The sequence below is a fragment of the Macaca mulatta genome, chromosome 9 (genome assembly GCF_049350105.2).
Source record: "Macaca mulatta isolate MMU2019108-1 chromosome 9, T2T-MMU8v2.0, whole genome shotgun sequence".
In the NCBI taxonomy this organism is placed as follows: domain Eukaryota; kingdom Metazoa; phylum Chordata; class Mammalia; order Primates; family Cercopithecidae; genus Macaca; species Macaca mulatta.
Genome location: NC_133414.1, coordinates 107868975 through 107887707, shown reverse-complemented (window position 1 = coordinate 107887707; position 18733 = coordinate 107868975). Strand labels below are relative to the sequence as shown.

Below are 18733 nucleotides of genomic sequence, written 5' to 3'. Positions count from 1 at the left end.
AAATGTTACAGCATCTATAGCTCTCTAAACTACCTCCCAAGGGAAGGACGATGAGGGTTTAGTTCCTGTGTCTTTTAAACTTTAACTTTACATGTATTTTTTTGGACATGTGCTGTCCAATATGGTAGCTACAAGCAATATGTGAGCTGAGCACTTGAAATACGGCTAGTCCTAATTAAGATGTGCTGTAAATGTAATATTCACAATATATTTTGAAAACAGTATGAGAAAAATATTAACAATTTTTATATTGATTCCTTGATAGTATTTTGGATTTAGTTGCTTTCTTAAACTCTCCTGTGTTACCCAGTTTGAGTGTACCATCTGCCTCTTGCAGGGACCTTGACTGATACAACATTAAAATGAAGTGTACTTTAAAAAACTTTTATTTATATATTTTTTATTAAGAATTGGATGAATTGAAACTTTTATGTTTTCTTTCTCTTTCTGTTACACAGAAAGCCTGATTAAGTAGCCTTATTCTTTTGTCTACAGAAGTAACCACTTCCGGCCGGGCACGGTGGCTCACTCCTGTAATCCCAGCACTTTGGGAGCCCAAGGCGGGTGGATCACCTGAGATTGGGAGTTTGAGACCAGCCTGGCCAACATGGTGAAACCCCGTCTCTACTAAAAATACAAAAATTAGCCGGGCATGGTGGTGGACACCTGCAATCCCAGCTACTTGGGAGGCTGAGGCAGGAGAATCGCTTGAACCCAGGAGGCAGAGGTTGCGGTGAGCCAAGATAGCGCCACTGCACTCCAGCCTGGGCAACGGAGTGAGACTGTCTCAAAAAAAAAAAAAAAAAAAGTAACAACTTCTGCTGATCTCTTTTCTCCCCTATAGGTTCATACAAAAAAAACCTGGCCAGGCGTGGTGGCTCATGCCTGTAATCCCAGCACTTTAGGAGGCCGAGGCGGGCAGATCATGAGGTCAGGAGATCAAGACCATCCTGGCTAACATAGTGAAACCCCGTCTCTACTAAAAATACAAAAAAAAAATTAGCCAGACATGGTGGTGGGCGCCTGTAGTCCCAGCTACTGAGGAAGCTGAGGCAGAATGGCATGAACCCAGGAGGCGGAGCTTGCAGTGAGCCGAGATTGTGCCACTGCACTCCAGCCTGGGTGACAGAGTGAGACTCCGTCTCAAAAAAATAAATAAATTAATTTAAAAACTCCTACCTTATAAAGGAAACTTTAAAAGGTTCCTCATAAAGGAACAGGATTAGCAGAACCAAGTTTTGAGTCCTGGGTGAAAATCCAGGGGAGAATGGTAATCGGTTATAACCAATGGCCAATCCAATATTAAAATTAGTTAACAGTGACCCATCTTATTTCATCTACCCCACCCAAAGTGGCCCAAAGCAGATTCCTGGATCTGCCTCTAAATCAACCTTTCCTTCAAAAGAATTGGGGTTAGGTTGTATCTGCTGATTGTCTCCATAATTTGAGATTTTAACAAGTGGAGTTTGGCTCCCAAATACCTTAAAGGGTTTTTGTGTGTGGGGGGGGGGGTGTTTTTTTTGGTTTTTTTGGTTTTTTTTTTTTTGCGTCTCTGGGGAGCGGGAGATTGGACCTAGGCAACAAAACAGGAATGGAATAACAAAAGATTTGTGTTCTCTGAAGGAGACTTGTGAAGTCTAATTCCATCTTGCTGAGGGAAAGTGTTTAGAAAAGAAAAAGCAATAGGCTTCAACCAGATGTGTCAGTATCTGCTCTGCCATGTAGTCGTTTGTGTGACCCTCATTTGTAAAATGGAAATACTATTTACACCCTTCTGGGTTGTTGTGAGGGTCGGAATAGATTGTGTGCATGACAGTGCTTTGTATATGCAGACAGAAGGAAAAAGGGAGCTGCTATTGGCTTAACTTATTTGACCTTTATTTTCATCATCGTCAGCCACTATTTGATGTCAATCTACTGTGCAGTGAGCAAACATTAAAATTAGGAAGCCGGGGGTATGGGAACCACTGATTAGCATCATATGCCACACGTGCTTCCATCCAAAGCACATGAGCAGAATGATATTAAATCACAAGCCTATCAGAAACAGACCAGCTTTCTGCCTCCCTTTCTATGAATACCATGTCCCATGAACCCTGTATTCTTGTGGAGTTTTAAGTGCATGCTTGGAAGTTATGAGGAGACAGCCTGGTATGTTTGGGAAAGAAAATAATGGTTAGGTGCATGGCAGGTTTGGCTCTGCCATTTGGGCAAATGACTTAACCTCTCTGAACCTCAGTTTCTGTTTCTGTGAAGTGGGAATGGTAACACCTACCTTCTTCGGATTGTTGTGAGGATTAAATGAGAAGATGAATGTAATGCCCTTGAGCACACAGCGTGGTACACCACAAATGCTCAACCAACAGCAGCAATGACAGTATAGGCAACTACCACTAGAAAGAATTTGAACATGTCCCAATTCGAATTTTGATTCCTAATCAAGATTTAGTGAATTTAACGTAAGTAGCAGAAAAGAAGATTAAGAGTTCCTTTCCACAGCTTTATTAAGTTTTTATATTCAGCTGGCTGTTGTCAAAAGTGACTTGATCATTCAAGAGATATAGGGACATTTGGCTTCTGGTTTGTGTGAGAGCTTTTCTTTCCCCATCAGCTCAACAGTCAGTCCCCAGATCTAGAGATGGAGAGCTTGGAACAAGGTCAGAATGAAACATCACCAGTCAATCCTGCTCAACAGGTAACTCTTGCAACAATCCTAAGGAAAGGGGTACAGGGCCTCTTCATGTTTCCATGGTAAAGTCCATAGCTGCTGCTTCATGGAATAAGCAAACAAAGCCCATGTTTTGTGACAGGGGTGGCAACACTTCCAGACTTGGTTCCTGCACATTCTGATGTGTAAATTCCATGATAGGGCAAAAGCATGCCACTCCACACTAATGCTGCCCTCTCACTAAATTAAACCTCGGAAAAATAAGATGTGGCTTGGCTTTAAAACTCAGCAAACTATCTTTATGGTACAGTTGGTTTCCACAGCTGTAAACAGAAAGATCTATGGTTTCTGCCTACCCAGGATAGTCTTGTCTCTAGACAATTTCTTGTTGATGCAAATGTTCTGGAACTAAATAGTGGTGATGGTGGCACAACACTGTGAATGTACTAAATGTCACTGATTTGTATGTATTTAATATGAATTAAATGTTAAAATGGTGAATTGTATTTATGTATATTTTACCATAATAAAAATATGCGTTGGAAGATGCATTTTTTGTGACCCTGAGTTGTAACTGTATTTTTCTTTGTGATATGTGTATACCACCTACCACATAGTAAGCCCTGATGTTTGAATGCATATATGTACATCCGCTTTTCGCAAGTCTCTGGTCTGAGTGTTCCACTCTGTAGCATTTGGGTATCACCTAGGAATGTGATTTATTGACATCCCTGCTTTGGGTGGGATTGAGAACTGTATTTACTGCATGAGCACATATATTTCTTAAAAAACTCTTTGGCTTTAGCACATATTTGCCCACTGTAGAAAATTCTCCTACCCACAGGGCAGGCTGGGAGTGGAATGTGTGTCTGCCTTCTTCAAAGGCATTGTATGGCTTTCTCAATGGATGGCAAACAGGAAAGAGAAAGGGGTTCTTAAAGAGTACAACTGAACCAGTTCCTGAGATTCTTCTTTCAGCCAGCTCAGCCTCCCATCACAGGACTCAGGACTCTCAGTTCTTCTAGACAAAGTCAATATTGTTCTTTTATAAAGCAAAGATTATGAAAGGTGTCAGGTCTTTAAAACCTACACAAGCACAAAGTACAAAGGAGAAAGGGGTAGCTGGGAAAAACTCATGAAAGAGACAGTGTCTGCCGGAAGTCCTTGAGGCAGAGGATGTTGAATAGCTCCAAAAGAAAGGCTTCAGTAAAAGCCAAGGAAGCTTCACACTGGTCAAGACTGGCCCTGGCAAACAGGGAAGGAGAGCCTTGAACACTGCGATGGAGGAAAATGCTCCCTGGACAATTTTTTTCCTCACTCCAGCCAGCATATTTCAGCTGCTCTTGCTATACCATATCTTTCCAGAAATACGAAGGCTTGTGAAAGATGAGCAAGCCTATGATGGCCACTATGACAAGGACCAGGGAGAACAGAACCATGAGGAAGACATAGGTGGAATGGGAGAGAGGTGTGGACAATGGTTGCTCAGCTGGGATCATGTTGGTCAGGTTCAGCATGTAGCCCAAAGTCCAGCCGGCGTCGCTGCCCTGGATCTGCAAATAGTGGGGAAAGTCTGTTGTTTGTGGTTGGAGGCGTTAGAGGAGTTATCACCTAGGGCTTAGAATTATTGGATCATGCATTGGAAGAATTCAAACAATATAAATCACTGGCTGGCTCATGCCTGTAATCTCAGCACTTTGGGAGGCCAAGGAGAGAGGATCACTTGAGGCCATGAGTTTGAGACTAGCCTGGGCAACATAGTGAGACCCTGTCTCTCCAGAAAATAAAATTAGCTGGGCACGGTGGAACACGTCTGTAGTCTCAGCTATTTGGGAGCCTGGGTGGGGAGGATCACTTAATCCCAGGAGTTTGAGGCTTTAGTGAGCTCTGATCATACCACTTCATTCCAGCCTGGGTGACAGGGTGAGACCATGTCTCTTTAAAAAAATGTATATACACACATGCATTATGACTACCTCATGTGTCAGTCCTAAATTTGACATAGGTATAATCTTTCAAACAAAATAAAGTGCTGGAATTAAAGGAAGTCTGGAATATTATAACAAGGAAAAGATTTAAGTTTGAATTAGCAAGATCAGCACTGACAAGAGTGTAAGGACACTGTTATCCTCAGGCCTTCTACAGCCCTCTGTCTCAATGCTTTGTTTTGCTTGAAATCACCATATTTAATACAGGGGGTAAAATGTTTTCCCCATTAGTGAGCATGGGCTTAAAAAGGTAGAGACACACTGCTCTGGGTATTTTTGGTCAAGCATGAGTCGCTCAGCTGAGTTCTCTATTCCTGGATACCTGCAGGTGGCGCTATGGTAAAGCACAGCATTGAAGTTGCTTCTTCCGGACTCATGCTAAGCCTGGCTTCTAAACAATGATCTTATCATTCACAGCCACTCAGTCCCCTTCTTCACACTGAGCTTTCAGATTGGTCAACCTTGAAGTAATAACCAACAAGGATGATGAAACCATGATCATACTTTCCCAGCTTATGGAAGGGGCCTTTCAGAGGGCTGCTGAAGTCAGCACACAGTCATTGTAGCTGCTGAAATGCTGTTACTTTAATATATCTCATTTTGTGTTTTGTTTTGTAAGGAATTAGTCACTGTTATGTGGGAAGGTGCAACTGAAAATGCAAGTAGCTGTCCTTAGAGAGGTTGCCCACAGCGGGCCAACAGACCCAGAGGGGCTTGACACAGAATGCCAGGGTTCGAAGCAGAATGGTAGAACAGAACATCAGGCCAAAGCTACACCAGGCTGACTTCCCCCTCTTTCAAGCCCCAAACTGCTTCAGTCACTACCACCGAACCCCAACCTCCCCCTAGCCCAACAGGCCCCCAAATTACCTTGCCAATGAAATGGATGTGCTCCCAGGAATCAGCTGTGAAATGATAGCCTTGCAGAAGTAGGGAGAGAATGTAGGTACCAGAAAAGCAGTATTCACTCAGGTACTTCTCCTTTACTCCAGCGTAAGATGTTTTTATCTAGAAGTGAAGTGAAGGAGAAATCATACTCGTACAATAGGCATCTCTCTGTGGCCCTCTTTTTCTCTAGTAGACCTGATGAAGGGAGGGGAACGCCCCAGCTCCGGTGCACCTGAAGGTTGGCCTCTTCCAGAGGGCTTTGGGGGTGGTGCTGCACTCCTTCAGTGCGAGCAGAGTTTTATAGTTTAGGATCTCTTAAGGAAGCTTTTCCTGCACAGGTTTCTGTGAGATAATAATAGGTTCTCCAGGAAAAAAGTAGTTCCTGTGGTCTAGTAGGTTCCAAAACACTAAATTTCAGCACTTCTGTTCATCCCCTAAACTTTGTTTAATCTGAGTTTTCTGTATGCTGTTGACCAGAGCCTTTGGCCCAGAGCCTCTGTGAGCATCTTAACAGTGTCATTAAAAGCCTTACCACTCACTTTAGTCCCTGGACTGGCAGAATCAGCATCACTTGGGAGCTGGTTAGTCCTCACCCTAGAACTACCAATTCAGAATCTGCATTCCAATATGATTCCCAGATGATTCATGTGCACAGTAAAGTTTGAGAAACACAGCTCTGGAACACAGTTTAGGCAGCATTTTGCTGAGGACTGCTAGCACTGCCAACATCTCACCTTCTATCTTCTGTCTTAATGTCTTTTTTTGCATCCGAGTCATGCAAAGTGGTTGTTTCCTTGAGTCCTTCCTATGTTTACTCATCCTATTCCCTACTAAAAATATTAAGAGCTGCTTGCCATCCCTTGCCCTTACCTAGCCTAGCTGTTGTGAATATACACCCAGATGCCCACAGCCTCCTCTGCAATTCTCCTGCCCTCAATTTGAGGACAACAGGCCAGGACCTCTCTAGTTCAGCCTGGACTTCTGTCTGCTGCTCCATCCCTCAGCCCTTCAGATAGGCATTGCCTCCTGGACACCCTTGGCAGAGAGAGAACATTTGTTATGCCTGCATCATGTACCATCTGGACCTATGCCAGATGTTTTATATGTAGTATCTCCTGGATGCCTAAACCACACCCCTATTTTCCCAGATTTCTCTCCCTTTCGTGAGTCATCCCATCTGCAAATCCTAACTCCTGCCTGGGGTCTGTTTCTCACTTGGTTCCTGCCTGTCCCCAGTTTCTGAAAGGATAAGTCCATAACTAGACTGCCTTGTCTTGCTCTGATGAAATCCTCAGAATGACCCAGCTTGGAGCTTGTCTTTTCAGCACAGTTCTGGAAATTACCCTTTGATTGATTCCTCTTCATGTGACATCCTCTTGAGACCTTGGTGTGGACATCAGTTGACATTGCCTGTCCAGGTCCCTACCCCTTCCTTTCAGTCACTGCATTCTGCTTTCCCTTTGTGAAAAGACCTCCTCCCCTATCGAAGTAGTTTTGGGCCTGTCAATTGAAGGATACCTATGGGATACAAAATCCCAAGAATCTTCTTAGGTCCAACTTGAAAGTGCTGAGCCCCTGTAGGTCCTTAAAGGCTGGCCTATACCTTGTGTGGGGTGGGGCGGGGGGGGGGGGGGGGCTGGGAGATGCCATTTTGGCCTAATTTCCCTGAATTCTTTAACACTTCTATTCCTCTCCTCCTTCTGGAAAGCTGTACATTGGCTATGCAGTCTGGCCTCCTGAAGGTTATGACAGTAGCCAAAAATATAGAAGCCAAAAAGGCATCCACCTTCTTCATCAATCCAGAATTGATCATGCTCATGCCTGTAGGTGGATTCATTACTGTGTGCTCTCCAAATTGGGAGAGGAAGTCTACTTTCCTCTCTCCTTTCTCTCCCACCTTCCCCTCTCTCTTCTCTCCTTTCTATTCCCAGGGCAGTGGAACATGACGAGGTTCTCTTCCCTTCATGGATATCCTCTTTCCGGCCTCCACATAAAGGGGCATTGACGGATCTTCAAAAATGGGATGCCTTTCCCTAGAAAGGCTGAATATTCACAAGGCTGAATGTGAGGATCCAGAGTACACTGAGATATAACTGGTCATCAGTACACATAGAATCTAATCACGTTGCTCACTTGGACTGACCAGATCTTGGATGCCCAGATTTTCAGAGTAGAAAAGTGGCTGCGTTCAGGCTGCTGAAAGATTCTACTCGCCCTCTAATGAAGCTGCCAGAAGACAACCATGGAGTCTCCCTTCCACTCACTCGCCCAGTCTCTCCACTTCAGAGACCCAATGACTTCAGGCACCTGAAGTGTCAGCAAGTATGGTTTGCATTTTATTTCCCTTGACAAAGCAGGGAAAGGCAGCATGATAGATATGCATAAAGCACAGAAAGCAAACGTCCACCACTGTCAACACACAGTACATGCTTAAACATTGCTATTATCTCTCTACCAAAGGTGTTTAGAAGGAACATTCCCAAACACAAGCCATACTGGAGTAGCAGTCCTTCCCCACGATTAAGTTAGGAGGGAAAGCGTCACCTCCTAACAATGTACTTGACAAAACTATGTTTTCTATCTGGGTGAATGATGCAGCTTGGGAAAGTGAACCCCGGGTCATAACATCCACCTCAATGCTATAGGCTCTGGGTGAGGACAGGGGTCTAACTCTGCAACCCCTTCCCCAAATGCTTCAGGAATTCTCCCAAATGCGGGCCCTTCTTAGCTTCCTTGCAGGGCCTCTGAACAATTCCCCACATGACTTACCTGAGCAGACCTACAGGTCTAGATATAAGCATTCCCAGCCTAACATAATCTTATGAAGTAAAAAATGAGATGTGGATAAGAGAGGAAACCTGACAAAACTTTTTTTTTTTTTTTTTTGAGATGGAGTCTCGCTCTGTCGCCCAGGCTCGAGTGCAGTGGCGCAATCTCGGCTCACTGCAAGCTCTGCCTCCCGGGTTCACACCATTCTCCTGCCTCAGCCTCCTGAGTAGCTGGGACTACAGGCACCCGCCACCACGCCCAGCTAATGTTTTTGTATTTTTAGTAGACACGGGGTTTCACCGTGTTAGCCAGGATGAGAACTTTTAATCTAAACCAGAAGTAATTTTTTTTCAAAGAGCAGCCTAAATCTGCTTCCTCAGCAGCCATATGTAGGCCTGGTCTCAAATTGCCTCCACTCCAACATGCTTATCTTCCTCCACAGATTACCACCAGATGCAAAAAACCACTGCTAACCTTTTTGTAAAGTGCTGAGACATTTGAGCAACTCTTGATGAAGGCCCTGAGCACATTTCTTTCATGTTCTAGACAAAATACCTGGAGAGAATGGCAAGCTTCCCAGCTCTTGCTCAGCCTCTCTTCCCCCTTGTTAGTGCAGACAAGGATAAGCATCTATTTTTAATTGATAGCATTTCTTAAGAATGAAAACACCATTCACTTTTGCAACTGTCAACTTAAAAAGAGCTGCTGTTCTGAGCTATGTCTTTTATAATCAGAGTGGATTCCATACCTCTCATCCCTTGATTTTCATCTTGTGGCACTGGATGTTGAATGGCTCAGTGCCTCTGGTAAGAAAAAAATTGTGCTTCAAGTTTATGAATAAGTAGGAGATATCTTGGACCTGGGAAATGGAGAGGATTTTACCACAATCGTGTATGTGGCAGACTCTGCAAATTGCCTGCTTTCTTGCTAACAGAACTCTGATTTGGGGATTGGTGGAGGGGAGTGGGCCACAATGTGCCCAGCTCAAGGAAGTGGCTCATGATAGGTCTAAGCTTAAGCTGGTCACAAAATTCTGCACCTGGTTTTCCCAGTCAATCCTGGCCATTGAGATATAAGGGGAAGACTGCTGAGTCTGGGATAGCTTTTGCTTTCCTGTAAAAATGAACAGATGTATCTGGTTCTACCCCTTTTCTGAACTTTCTGAACAAGGCTGTGATGCCTGAAGCCACAGCCACCATCTTGTGTCCATGAAGAAATAGGCACAATAGCAGAGCTGAAGAAGCAATGGCTGAGACAGAGCAGAGCTGCTGACCCCATGCCAACAGCTGCCTACTGCCAGACTTTGTATTAGGTGAGAAAAAAAATAAGATCTTATTTAAGCCACTGAATGTCAAGTTAACAAGGAATGCCAATACATTCATTCCTGAGTCCACCACCTGGTCTTCTCTAACACATTTGCTGGATCTTGGTCAAACCAGCAGGAGTTTCAGAGCAGACTCACATCCTCTGCATCAGCGAGGGCACAGGGCACTCATGCTGTTAGAGTTGCTGTGCCTAGTCACTTACCTCCTCCCAAGGCTGAGAGCAGAACTTTTTCATCATCTCAGTCACCTTTTCCTGAGAGACTTTCTCTGATGTCAAGTTTAAAAAATTCATCACAAAGTAAAAAGCTGAAAATGCCTACAAGAGAAAATTGCAGTTTTAGGCTGTGTTCCACACAGAGGGATGCCAACTTGCTCTCCTAAAGGCTGCATCCCTTGTGCAGGTGCCTGGAAAGCTCTGCTGAGTAAATTAACACACAAAGTGATACTGCAGGCCCAAGAGCTGTTTCCTTCCTGGAAGAGGAGCCCCTCTGCTGCTGACACACATTTCTAAGCCACCTGGCAGTTACTTTTCTCCATAATTGTAATAGGAGAGTCAGGGAGAAAGAAAAATGGGGAAAGAGAATAAGAAAAGAGAGAGGAGTTGCAAAAATCCCATTTAAAAATACTGTGTACTACATATGGATGTTTAATAAATATATAAAACTAGAAAATTCTATACAACACTATTGAGTTATCTCTGAGTAGCAAAATTGGTGTTTTCCCCTTGTGCTTATGTTTTGCCTATTTTCTATAATGAATATGTACTGCTTTCCTTTAAAAATCCATCTTTATTCAACAAATATTCATTACAGGTCTACTATGGGCTAGGTACTATTTTAGACACAACTGAATTTTTTAAAAATCATTATCATCATCAAACATGAGAACTATAAAAAAGTTAAAAGTTAAAATCAGTAAAACAAAAAAAAAATTCTATTAAAATGACCTCTAAATTCTACTACTTAGTGACAACTGCTATTAAATATAGTATATAGGCTTCTAGCATTTTTCTCATTCTATGATACATATGTAACTTTTATTATACTTCATACCACCCTATAACTGCCTTTTTTACTCTTTTAATAGAGCATGAATTTAAAGGGGAGAAAATGATTGAGCAGAGCTTGCTGGATGAGCCAATTCAAACCCCAACTCTAGTGCTTTTCTTCTTTCCTACCCAAAAGGGTGCCGGTTTTTAGGGGAAATCATGTTGGATATTAAAGGAGCACATCATTTGTTCATTCAGCAAACACACTGAGCTCTGTTTACTAGGCACTGTGCTGAGTCATAGTTTACTGGGATTATTTGAGGGGAGCATAGAGTTTTCTCTGTGGCAAACACGGTTAGATTGGGGATTATAATTTGCCTTCTGTAAAATTACTTAACTAGAAGTGAATGTAGAAAGAAAATGTGATTCCCAAAGTGGAATTCGCATAGGCAAAGAAACAGAGTTTTGGTAGGCAAAGAAACAGGAGGTAGCAGAGATCCCACTGGGGGCTCACTGTGACTCGGAGATGAGGAAAAATATCCTCCACCAGCAAAGAAATGTCCTGCTGCAAACAGGCCATATGCCTCAGTTCCAGCTGAAATAAGTTGCATTTTTCAATATTCTTAGACATATATATCTAATAAAATAAGTGTGAGCATATTAGTCCTTTTTAATACATTTTCTTTTTTTTTTTTTTTTTTGGCTTTTTTCTTCCACTTTCAGTCCCAACAGGAGTTCATACTAACAACTTAATATGAAACCTTCCATTTTTCCCATGCTCCTATAATCATATACAAACACATACATATAAAGGGTTTGTTTTAGAAATGAAATTTTAAACAGATTCTTCATCTTGCTTTTCTTAACAATCCTTTATAGAAATCCTTCCAAGTCAGCTGGGGCCACTCTAATGGCCACGTAAGAGTCTATGGTGTAGATGTATCTTAATTCATTCAGTAACTCCCTACTGGTAATTCTCCTGATTACCAGCAATTTCTCCTATGAGCAATGGTATAAATACCTCTCTATACATTTAGCCTCTGAACTGGTATGCTCATTCCTCTAGGAAGTCGAGCTCCCCAGAAACTGGAGAGCCTCCATATGCCCTGAACTCAGGAATTCCAGCACTTTAATTATCATTGTATGCCAGGTGCAGAAAAAGATCTTGGTATGGTCCTATTTCAGCTCTCTTAACCCAAGCCACTATCATCTCGTGTGGACACTGCAATGGCCTCTTAATTAGTCTCCATGTTAGCTTTCTGGTTCTAGTCCAACCCATCCTGCAAACAGCAGTCACAGGAATCTTTTAAAAACAAATCTGATCATATCACTCCCCTGCTTAAAACTTTTGGTGGCTCCTAATTATACTTAGAAAAAAATCAAATCCTACAAGGTCTCTGAAAACCAGGCATATTCTGGCCCTGCCCCCATGCCCACCATACCCAGCCACCCTGGCTTTCAATCCCTGCCAAGCCTTTCCTCCCCTAAAGCCTGTACACTTGCTATTCCCTCTGCTGGAATTCCATGGACTTCCACATCCCCTCCTCAGAGGGGTTTCTAGGACCCTCTGTTATGTCCTTTCACAGGACTGTCTCTTTTTCCCAGCAGTTCCTTTTGATTTGCAGCCATCTGATTTTGATCAGCAGCAGTCTGATTTGCCTTTGCTTGTGTTTCTGGTCTCATCTCTGCCTGCCTTCGAGAATGCCAGCTCTGTGATGGCAGGCACGGAATCTCCCTCGTTCTTGGTTGAATCTGCCCTCACTAACATGGCACTTGGCATATGTGAGTGCTCTATAAATAAGCGGCAGAAAACTGCTCTCTCTCTAGTTCCTAAGGCACAACAATCTCTGTTAACTGACAGACTGTGTATGTTTGGATTCGCATATCTAATACCTGGAAAAGTTTTTCCTGTTTACTACAACTATTTCTCATTTTTCCTCTAGTGAACTGATGGTGGAGCGAGAGGGAGAGAAGACCTTTTAGTTTTCACTTTAATCTTTTTGTACAGTTTGATTTTTTATAATGAGCATGTAATAGAGCAATAATAAATATTTCCTTAAATTGTTACCTTTCAAAAGACTTTCTGAAATCAGTCCTAGAGCTTATTCTATTAGCAAAAGTCTCAATGAGTTAAGCATCTAGAAATTCTCTTGCTTTTGCTAAGTGGTGACATTTGCTTTATAAAATAAGTACAAATTATAAAAAACAGATGAACAAACAAAAAATTTCTATGAGGTAGATTTAGCAACATATTGAGCCTTCAGTAGGATACACAGCGATCAAGTCAGCAGGGCCTCCTGGTCCATGCCACCTCCAACTCCCCAAGGCACTACATGCCATAGGCTCTTGAAAAATTTCCCATGACCTTCAGAAGCCTCCCTCTGGCATCTCAGAATCTTGCTCTTATTTATTTCTCAACATTAGAAGTTTCCCTATTCATTTATTTTCCTTCAAAATAGAAATATCTTTAAAATGCTGGCTTATTCAAAAGAAACACGTTTATTATATAGAGTTTAAATACAAGTTAAAAATGGAAGTCTCGGCTGGGCGCGGTGGCTCACGCCTGTAATCCCAGCACTTTGGGAGGCCAAGATGGGCGGATCATGAGGTCAGGAGATCAAGACCATCCTGGTTAACACGGTGAAACCCTGTCTCTACTAAAAATACAAAAAAATTAGCCGGGCGTGGTGGTGTCCCAGATACTTGGGAGGCTGAAGAGGAGAATGATGTGAACCCAGGAGGTGGAGCTTGCAGTGAGCCGAGATCACGCCACTGCACTCCAGCCTGGGTGACACAGTGAGACTCTGTCTCAAACAAACAAACAAAAAAGGAAGTCTGTCCTTAATCTAACCATCCTCTAGAGATGTACACTTTTTAACGATTTACTGTTTAATATCTACAGCAAATTGATATGTAATATAAAATAGTGAATATATATTTATATAATTATATATGTGTATATGTACATATATAACCTAAATATGATGATACTAGACATAATTTTTTATAATACCACTTTGTTTTACTTAATACATCATGTTTCCTTGCTGCAAATGCCATGATTTCATTTCTTTTTATGGCTGAGTAGTATTCCATAGTGTGTGTGTGTATATATATGTATATATATATGTGTGTGTGTATATATATATACACCACACTTTCTTTGTCCACTCATTGATTGATGGGCATTTGGACTGGTTCCATATTTTTGCAATTGCAAATCGTGTTGCTGTGAACATGTGTGTGCAAGTGTCTTTTTCATACAATGACTTCTTTTCCTCTGGGTAGATATCCAGTAGTGGGATTGCTGGATCAAATGGTAGTTCTACTTTTGGTTTCTTAAGGAGCCTCTATACTGTTTTCCATAGTGGTTGTACTGGTTTACATTCCCACCAGCAGTGTAAAAGTGTTCCCTTTACACCACATCCATAGCAACATCTATTATTTTTTAATTTTTAAATTATGGCCATTCTTGCAGCAGAGTAAGGTAGTGTCTCACTGTGATTTTAATTTGCATTTCCCTGATAATTAGTGAGATTGAGCATTTTTTCATGTTTGTTGGCCATTTGTATATCTTCTTTTAAGAATGGTCTAGATCATCAGAGTGAACAGGCAACCTACAGAATGGGAGAAAAATTTTGCAAGCTATCCATCTGACAAAGGTCTAATATCCAGAATCTATAAGGAACTTAAACAAATTTACAAGAAAAAAAAAAAAACAACCCCATCAAAAGGTGGGCAAAGGATATGAACAGACATTTCTCAAAAGAAAACATTTATACAGCTAACAAACATATGAAAAAAAGCTCATCATCACTGGTCATTAGAGAAATGCAAATGAAAACCACAATGAGATACCATCTCCCACCAGTTAGAATGGCAATTATTAAAAAGTCAGGAAACAGATGCCGACGAGGCTGTGGAGAAATAGGAAGGCTTTTACACTGTTGGTGGGAGTGTAAACTAGTTCAACCATTGTGGAAGACAATGTGGCAATTTCTCAAGGATTTAGAACCAAAATACCATTTGACCCAGCAATCCTGTTACTGGGTATACATCCAAAGGATTATAAATCATTCTACTCTGAAGACATATGCATAAGTATGTTATTGCAGCACTATTTACAATAGCAAAGACTTAGAATCAATCCAAATGCCCATCAATGATAGACTGGATAAAGAAAATGTGGCACATATACATCATGGAATACTATGCAGCCATAAAAAAAGAATGAGTTCATGTCCTTTGCAGGGACATGGATGAAGCTGGAAGCCATCATTCTCAGCAAACTAACACAGAACAGAAAACCAAATACTGCATGTTCTCACTCATAAGTAGGAGTTGAACAATGAGAACACATGGACACAAGGAGGGGAACATCACACACTGGGGCCTGTCAGGGGGTTAGGGGCTAGGGGAAGGAGAGCATTAGAACAAATTCCTAATGCATGTGGAGTGTAAAACCTAGATGACGGGTTGATGGGTGCAGCAAACCACCATGACACATGTATACCTATGTAACAAACCTGCATGTTCTGCACATGTACCCCAGAACTTAAAATAAAAAGTGAAAATTTAAAAAAGAACAGTTTAGAATGCTTCCATTTTTAATCCCGAGAATTATACTGAGGAACAAAAACTATCTTCTTTTAATACCCCAGGAAGATACATTGCTCAAAATCAGATGGTTCAAGGTCACGTCACCAAGTTCCTGTGACCAAGGTAGATGACTTTTTTTAAAAGTCTTTAGGAATCATCCTGATCCTGTTTTTAGGGTAAGGTTTTAGGGATTCAATCCCATAGGTGTTCTTTTGCCAGAATGGACCCAAAGCCAACTCTTGAGGGAAATACTGACTCAGCTCTAGGAATTCCTGAGTTTGCCTTTAGATGTCAATGAGATGCTGCACCACTGAAGTCAAAATCTGTGGTGAGCTCCTTAATGTCCATACTAGAAGTCACCCTTACTTGATAATCCTTACTTGATTGGTATCTATAACCCAGGGGTACGTATTAGGTTCGTGCAAAAGGAATCATGGTTTTTGCATTGTTGGAATTTGCCCTTTGATGCTGGAGTACATTCTTAAATAAATGTGGTTATGTTATACATCATTTTAATGGGCATCTCTTTCTTTATGCCTTTTTGCTGATGAGTTATTATTTCCTTTCATTTTATGTTTATTTTAGATTATGGAAATAATGTTAGGCAAAAAGCAAATCTGAGCGATTTTCTTATTCGAGTTCAAAGTGAGTTGTAAAGTAGCAGAGACAACTCACAACATCAACAATGCATTTGGCCCAGGAACTGCTAACAAATGTACAGTGCAGTGGTGGTTCAAGAAGTTTTGCAAAGAAGACAAGAGCCTTGAAGATGAGGCACATAGAGGTCGGCCATCGGAAGTTGACAATGACCAACTGGGAGCAATCATCGAAGCTGATCCTCTTACAACTACATGAGAAGTTTCTGAAGAACTCAACATTGACCATTCTACAGTTGTTCAGCATTTGAAGCAAATTGGAAAGGTGAAAAAGCTTGATGAATGGGTGCCTCATGAGCTGACCAAAATTGTTTTAAAATCGTCATTTTGAAGTGTCATCTCTTATTCTGCGCAACAACAAACCATTTCTCAATCAGATTGTGACATACAATGAAAAGTGTATTTTATACGACAACTGGTGACAACCAGCTCAGTGGTTGGACCGAGAAGATGCTCCAAAGTACATCCCAAAGCCAAACTTGTACCAAAAAAAAGGGTCATGGTCACTGTTTGGTGGTCTGCTGCCAGTGTGATCCACTACAGCTTTCTGAATCCCGGCAAAACCATTACATCTGAGAAGTATGCTCAGCAAATCAATGACATGCAACGAAAACTGCAACACACCTGCAGCCAGCAGCGGTCAACAGAAAGAGCGCAATTCTTCTCCACAACAATGCCCTACCACACATCGCACAACCAATGCCTCAAAAGTTGAACAGATTGAGCTATGAAGTTTTGCCTCATCTGCCACATTCACCTGATCGCTGTCCAACGGACTACCACTTCTTCAAGCATCTCGACAACTTTTTGCAAGGAAAACACTTCCGCAACCAGCAGGATGTGCAGAAAATGCTTTCCAAGAGTTCATCAAATACTGAAGCACAGATTTTTATGCTACAGGAATAAATAAACTTATTTCTCGTTGGCAAAAATGTGTTGATTGTAATGGTTCCCATTACGATTAATAAAGATGTGTTACAGCCTAGTTATAATGATTTAAAATTCACGGTCTGAAACCACAATTACTTTTGCACCAACATAAATATAAATATACACACACATTTATGTATGCATATGTAGACAAATATGTTTTTAATGTTCTTTAATTCCAGTTTCCTATTGAACTTGTTTATTCTCTTTCTTATTTATATAAACAGCACAATGTGGTCTTTAAACATAATTTCTAAATTACCTCATAAGTAATTCCCTACAGGCGTTCCCTCTTTCTTGTTAGTGTTTCTAATTTGTCCACAACATTGGATTCTGTTTAGCAACCAAGGCTACAGGGTAGCCAGACTGACTAAAGCATTGAGAATTTTTAATACTATATTTACCGACTAAGACTCAGATCATCAGTGCTGAATGCAACTGTGGCAAAAATTCTCTCCCCAACAAATTCTCTGTGGCTTGAGAACACCCAGGCTAACTAGTTCTGGAAATAATGGGAATGAAACTGGATATCTGTGTTGCACATAGTTACTCTTCAAGAGGCAGGACTCAATAATAAGAACTCCCTGCAGGAAGGACAGCATAGAATGAAGACTGCTAGGATAAAGACCTAACCTTTTTAAGGGCGGTGCTGGGGTATGCCAGCTTTTTGCTATTTAAAGTGGTGTGCTGGAGCTGACTCTTTCTCATGCACCCACAAGAGCTGATTCTTAAAATTTCCAGATTTTTGTGAGCCAGTTGATATGCTGATAGCTTGAAATAGGCTGTGGTAGAACTGCTTACACCATGGAAACTGGTAAGTGCTACAAATCAGCTCCCCATTCCCCGAGAGTTGGTTGTTAGACATTTCCCAGACCATCACTGCTTGTCTGGCTCACAACTATAAATGAGGTAGATATTTCTGTCCCCGTTTTACAGATGAGGAAACAGACAAAAAGACTTTAAGTTTTAGGGGTATATTACAGAAGACATAAAACAAAACAAAACAAAAAACACCAAAAATCTGAAGCAGAAGGAAACTGCCAATGCAGAAATAGGGACAGGACAGTCCTGACCCTGAGGGCTGTATCCAGAGGAGAAAGATCCTACTTAGAGGTAGGCAATGAGATAGTTTCAGGAACTGCCAAACTGAGGTTCAGAAGGCTGGGAGAACAATCTCAATGAGGAACTAAGGGATCAAACAGAAAAGCCTCCAGGGGGAGTTCAAGACTCCTCCACCCTTTTCCAGCCCCTACCTCTCCCTGCTGTGGTTGGATGAATCACATTCAAAGGCAAGAAATTCCAGTCCCCTGAGGAGGAAAGGTTTGCTCAAGCTTGAAGGCAGGAATTGGGCCATGTTTCCCAGGAAGTGAAACTTTCTGAGAAGTTACAAACTCAAGACACAAGGGTATGTTCACTGACTTTAGATTTACATCCTTGCAGTGACTGGAATGAAAAAGTCCCTTGGCCAAGGTGACACCCTCCTTCCTCTTCAAGGAGTTCAATCTAAGGCAAGGGCCCTGGCCCAAAAACAGTCCTAGGTGAGCAGCCAGTGCCAGCTCAGCCACAGGGCATTCAAGTGAGGTTCAGTTTCTTCTGAATTTGGGTTTGCAGCCAACTAATAACCAAATATTACTCTGCCAGTCATTGTCTTGCCATGTATTTCCCTCAGGAACCTTGAGGGGAGGGGAGGCTGTGGTTTGGACCATGGTTAAGGTAAGCCTGGATCTATGGCATTACCTATTGTTTTCTCAGAGACCAAGAAAATGAAGAACTCATACAGTTCATAAGAAGCCAGAAGCAGAATCAGATCTGATTAGGACAGTGCCTATGTTCTCTTCATAGAGCTTTGTCTTGGGCCAGACCAGGTGACCTTGGGAGAAACTCTCTTGCTGGGGTCCTGGAGGGGAGGAGCTGAACCTCCC

General features: G+C 41.9%; 2 protein-coding genes across 22 annotated transcripts in view; one reads left to right on the top strand and one right to left on the bottom strand.

Annotated features, from left to right (window-relative positions):
- Positions 1–18733, bottom strand: part of ENTPD1 (ectonucleoside triphosphate diphosphohydrolase 1) — a 205866-nt gene that overhangs the window by 27324 nt on the left and 159809 nt on the right. For 18 of the 21 annotated variants that reach the window (XM_077946953.1, XM_077946943.1, XM_077946954.1 and 15 more), the window contains 3 exons: positions 9841–9954; positions 5527–5664; positions 1857–4221 (listed from right to left, as the gene is read on the bottom strand). In XM_077946953.1, coding sequence (XP_077803079.1) covers positions 4015–4221; positions 5527–5664; positions 9841–9954 — 459 coding nt within the window. In that variant the 3' untranslated portion in view covers positions 1857–4014. Of the gene's footprint in view, positions 1–1856; positions 4222–5526; positions 5665–9840; positions 9955–18733 lie in introns of those variants that run through there. The other 3 variants (XM_077946959.1, XM_077946961.1, XM_077946963.1) reach the window with 1 other exon arrangement.
- The window catches only part of LOC114670014 (uncharacterized), a 152597-nt gene that overhangs the window by 28646 nt on the left and 105218 nt on the right, over positions 1–18733 (top strand). The gene's annotated exons all lie outside the window — the stretch shown is intronic.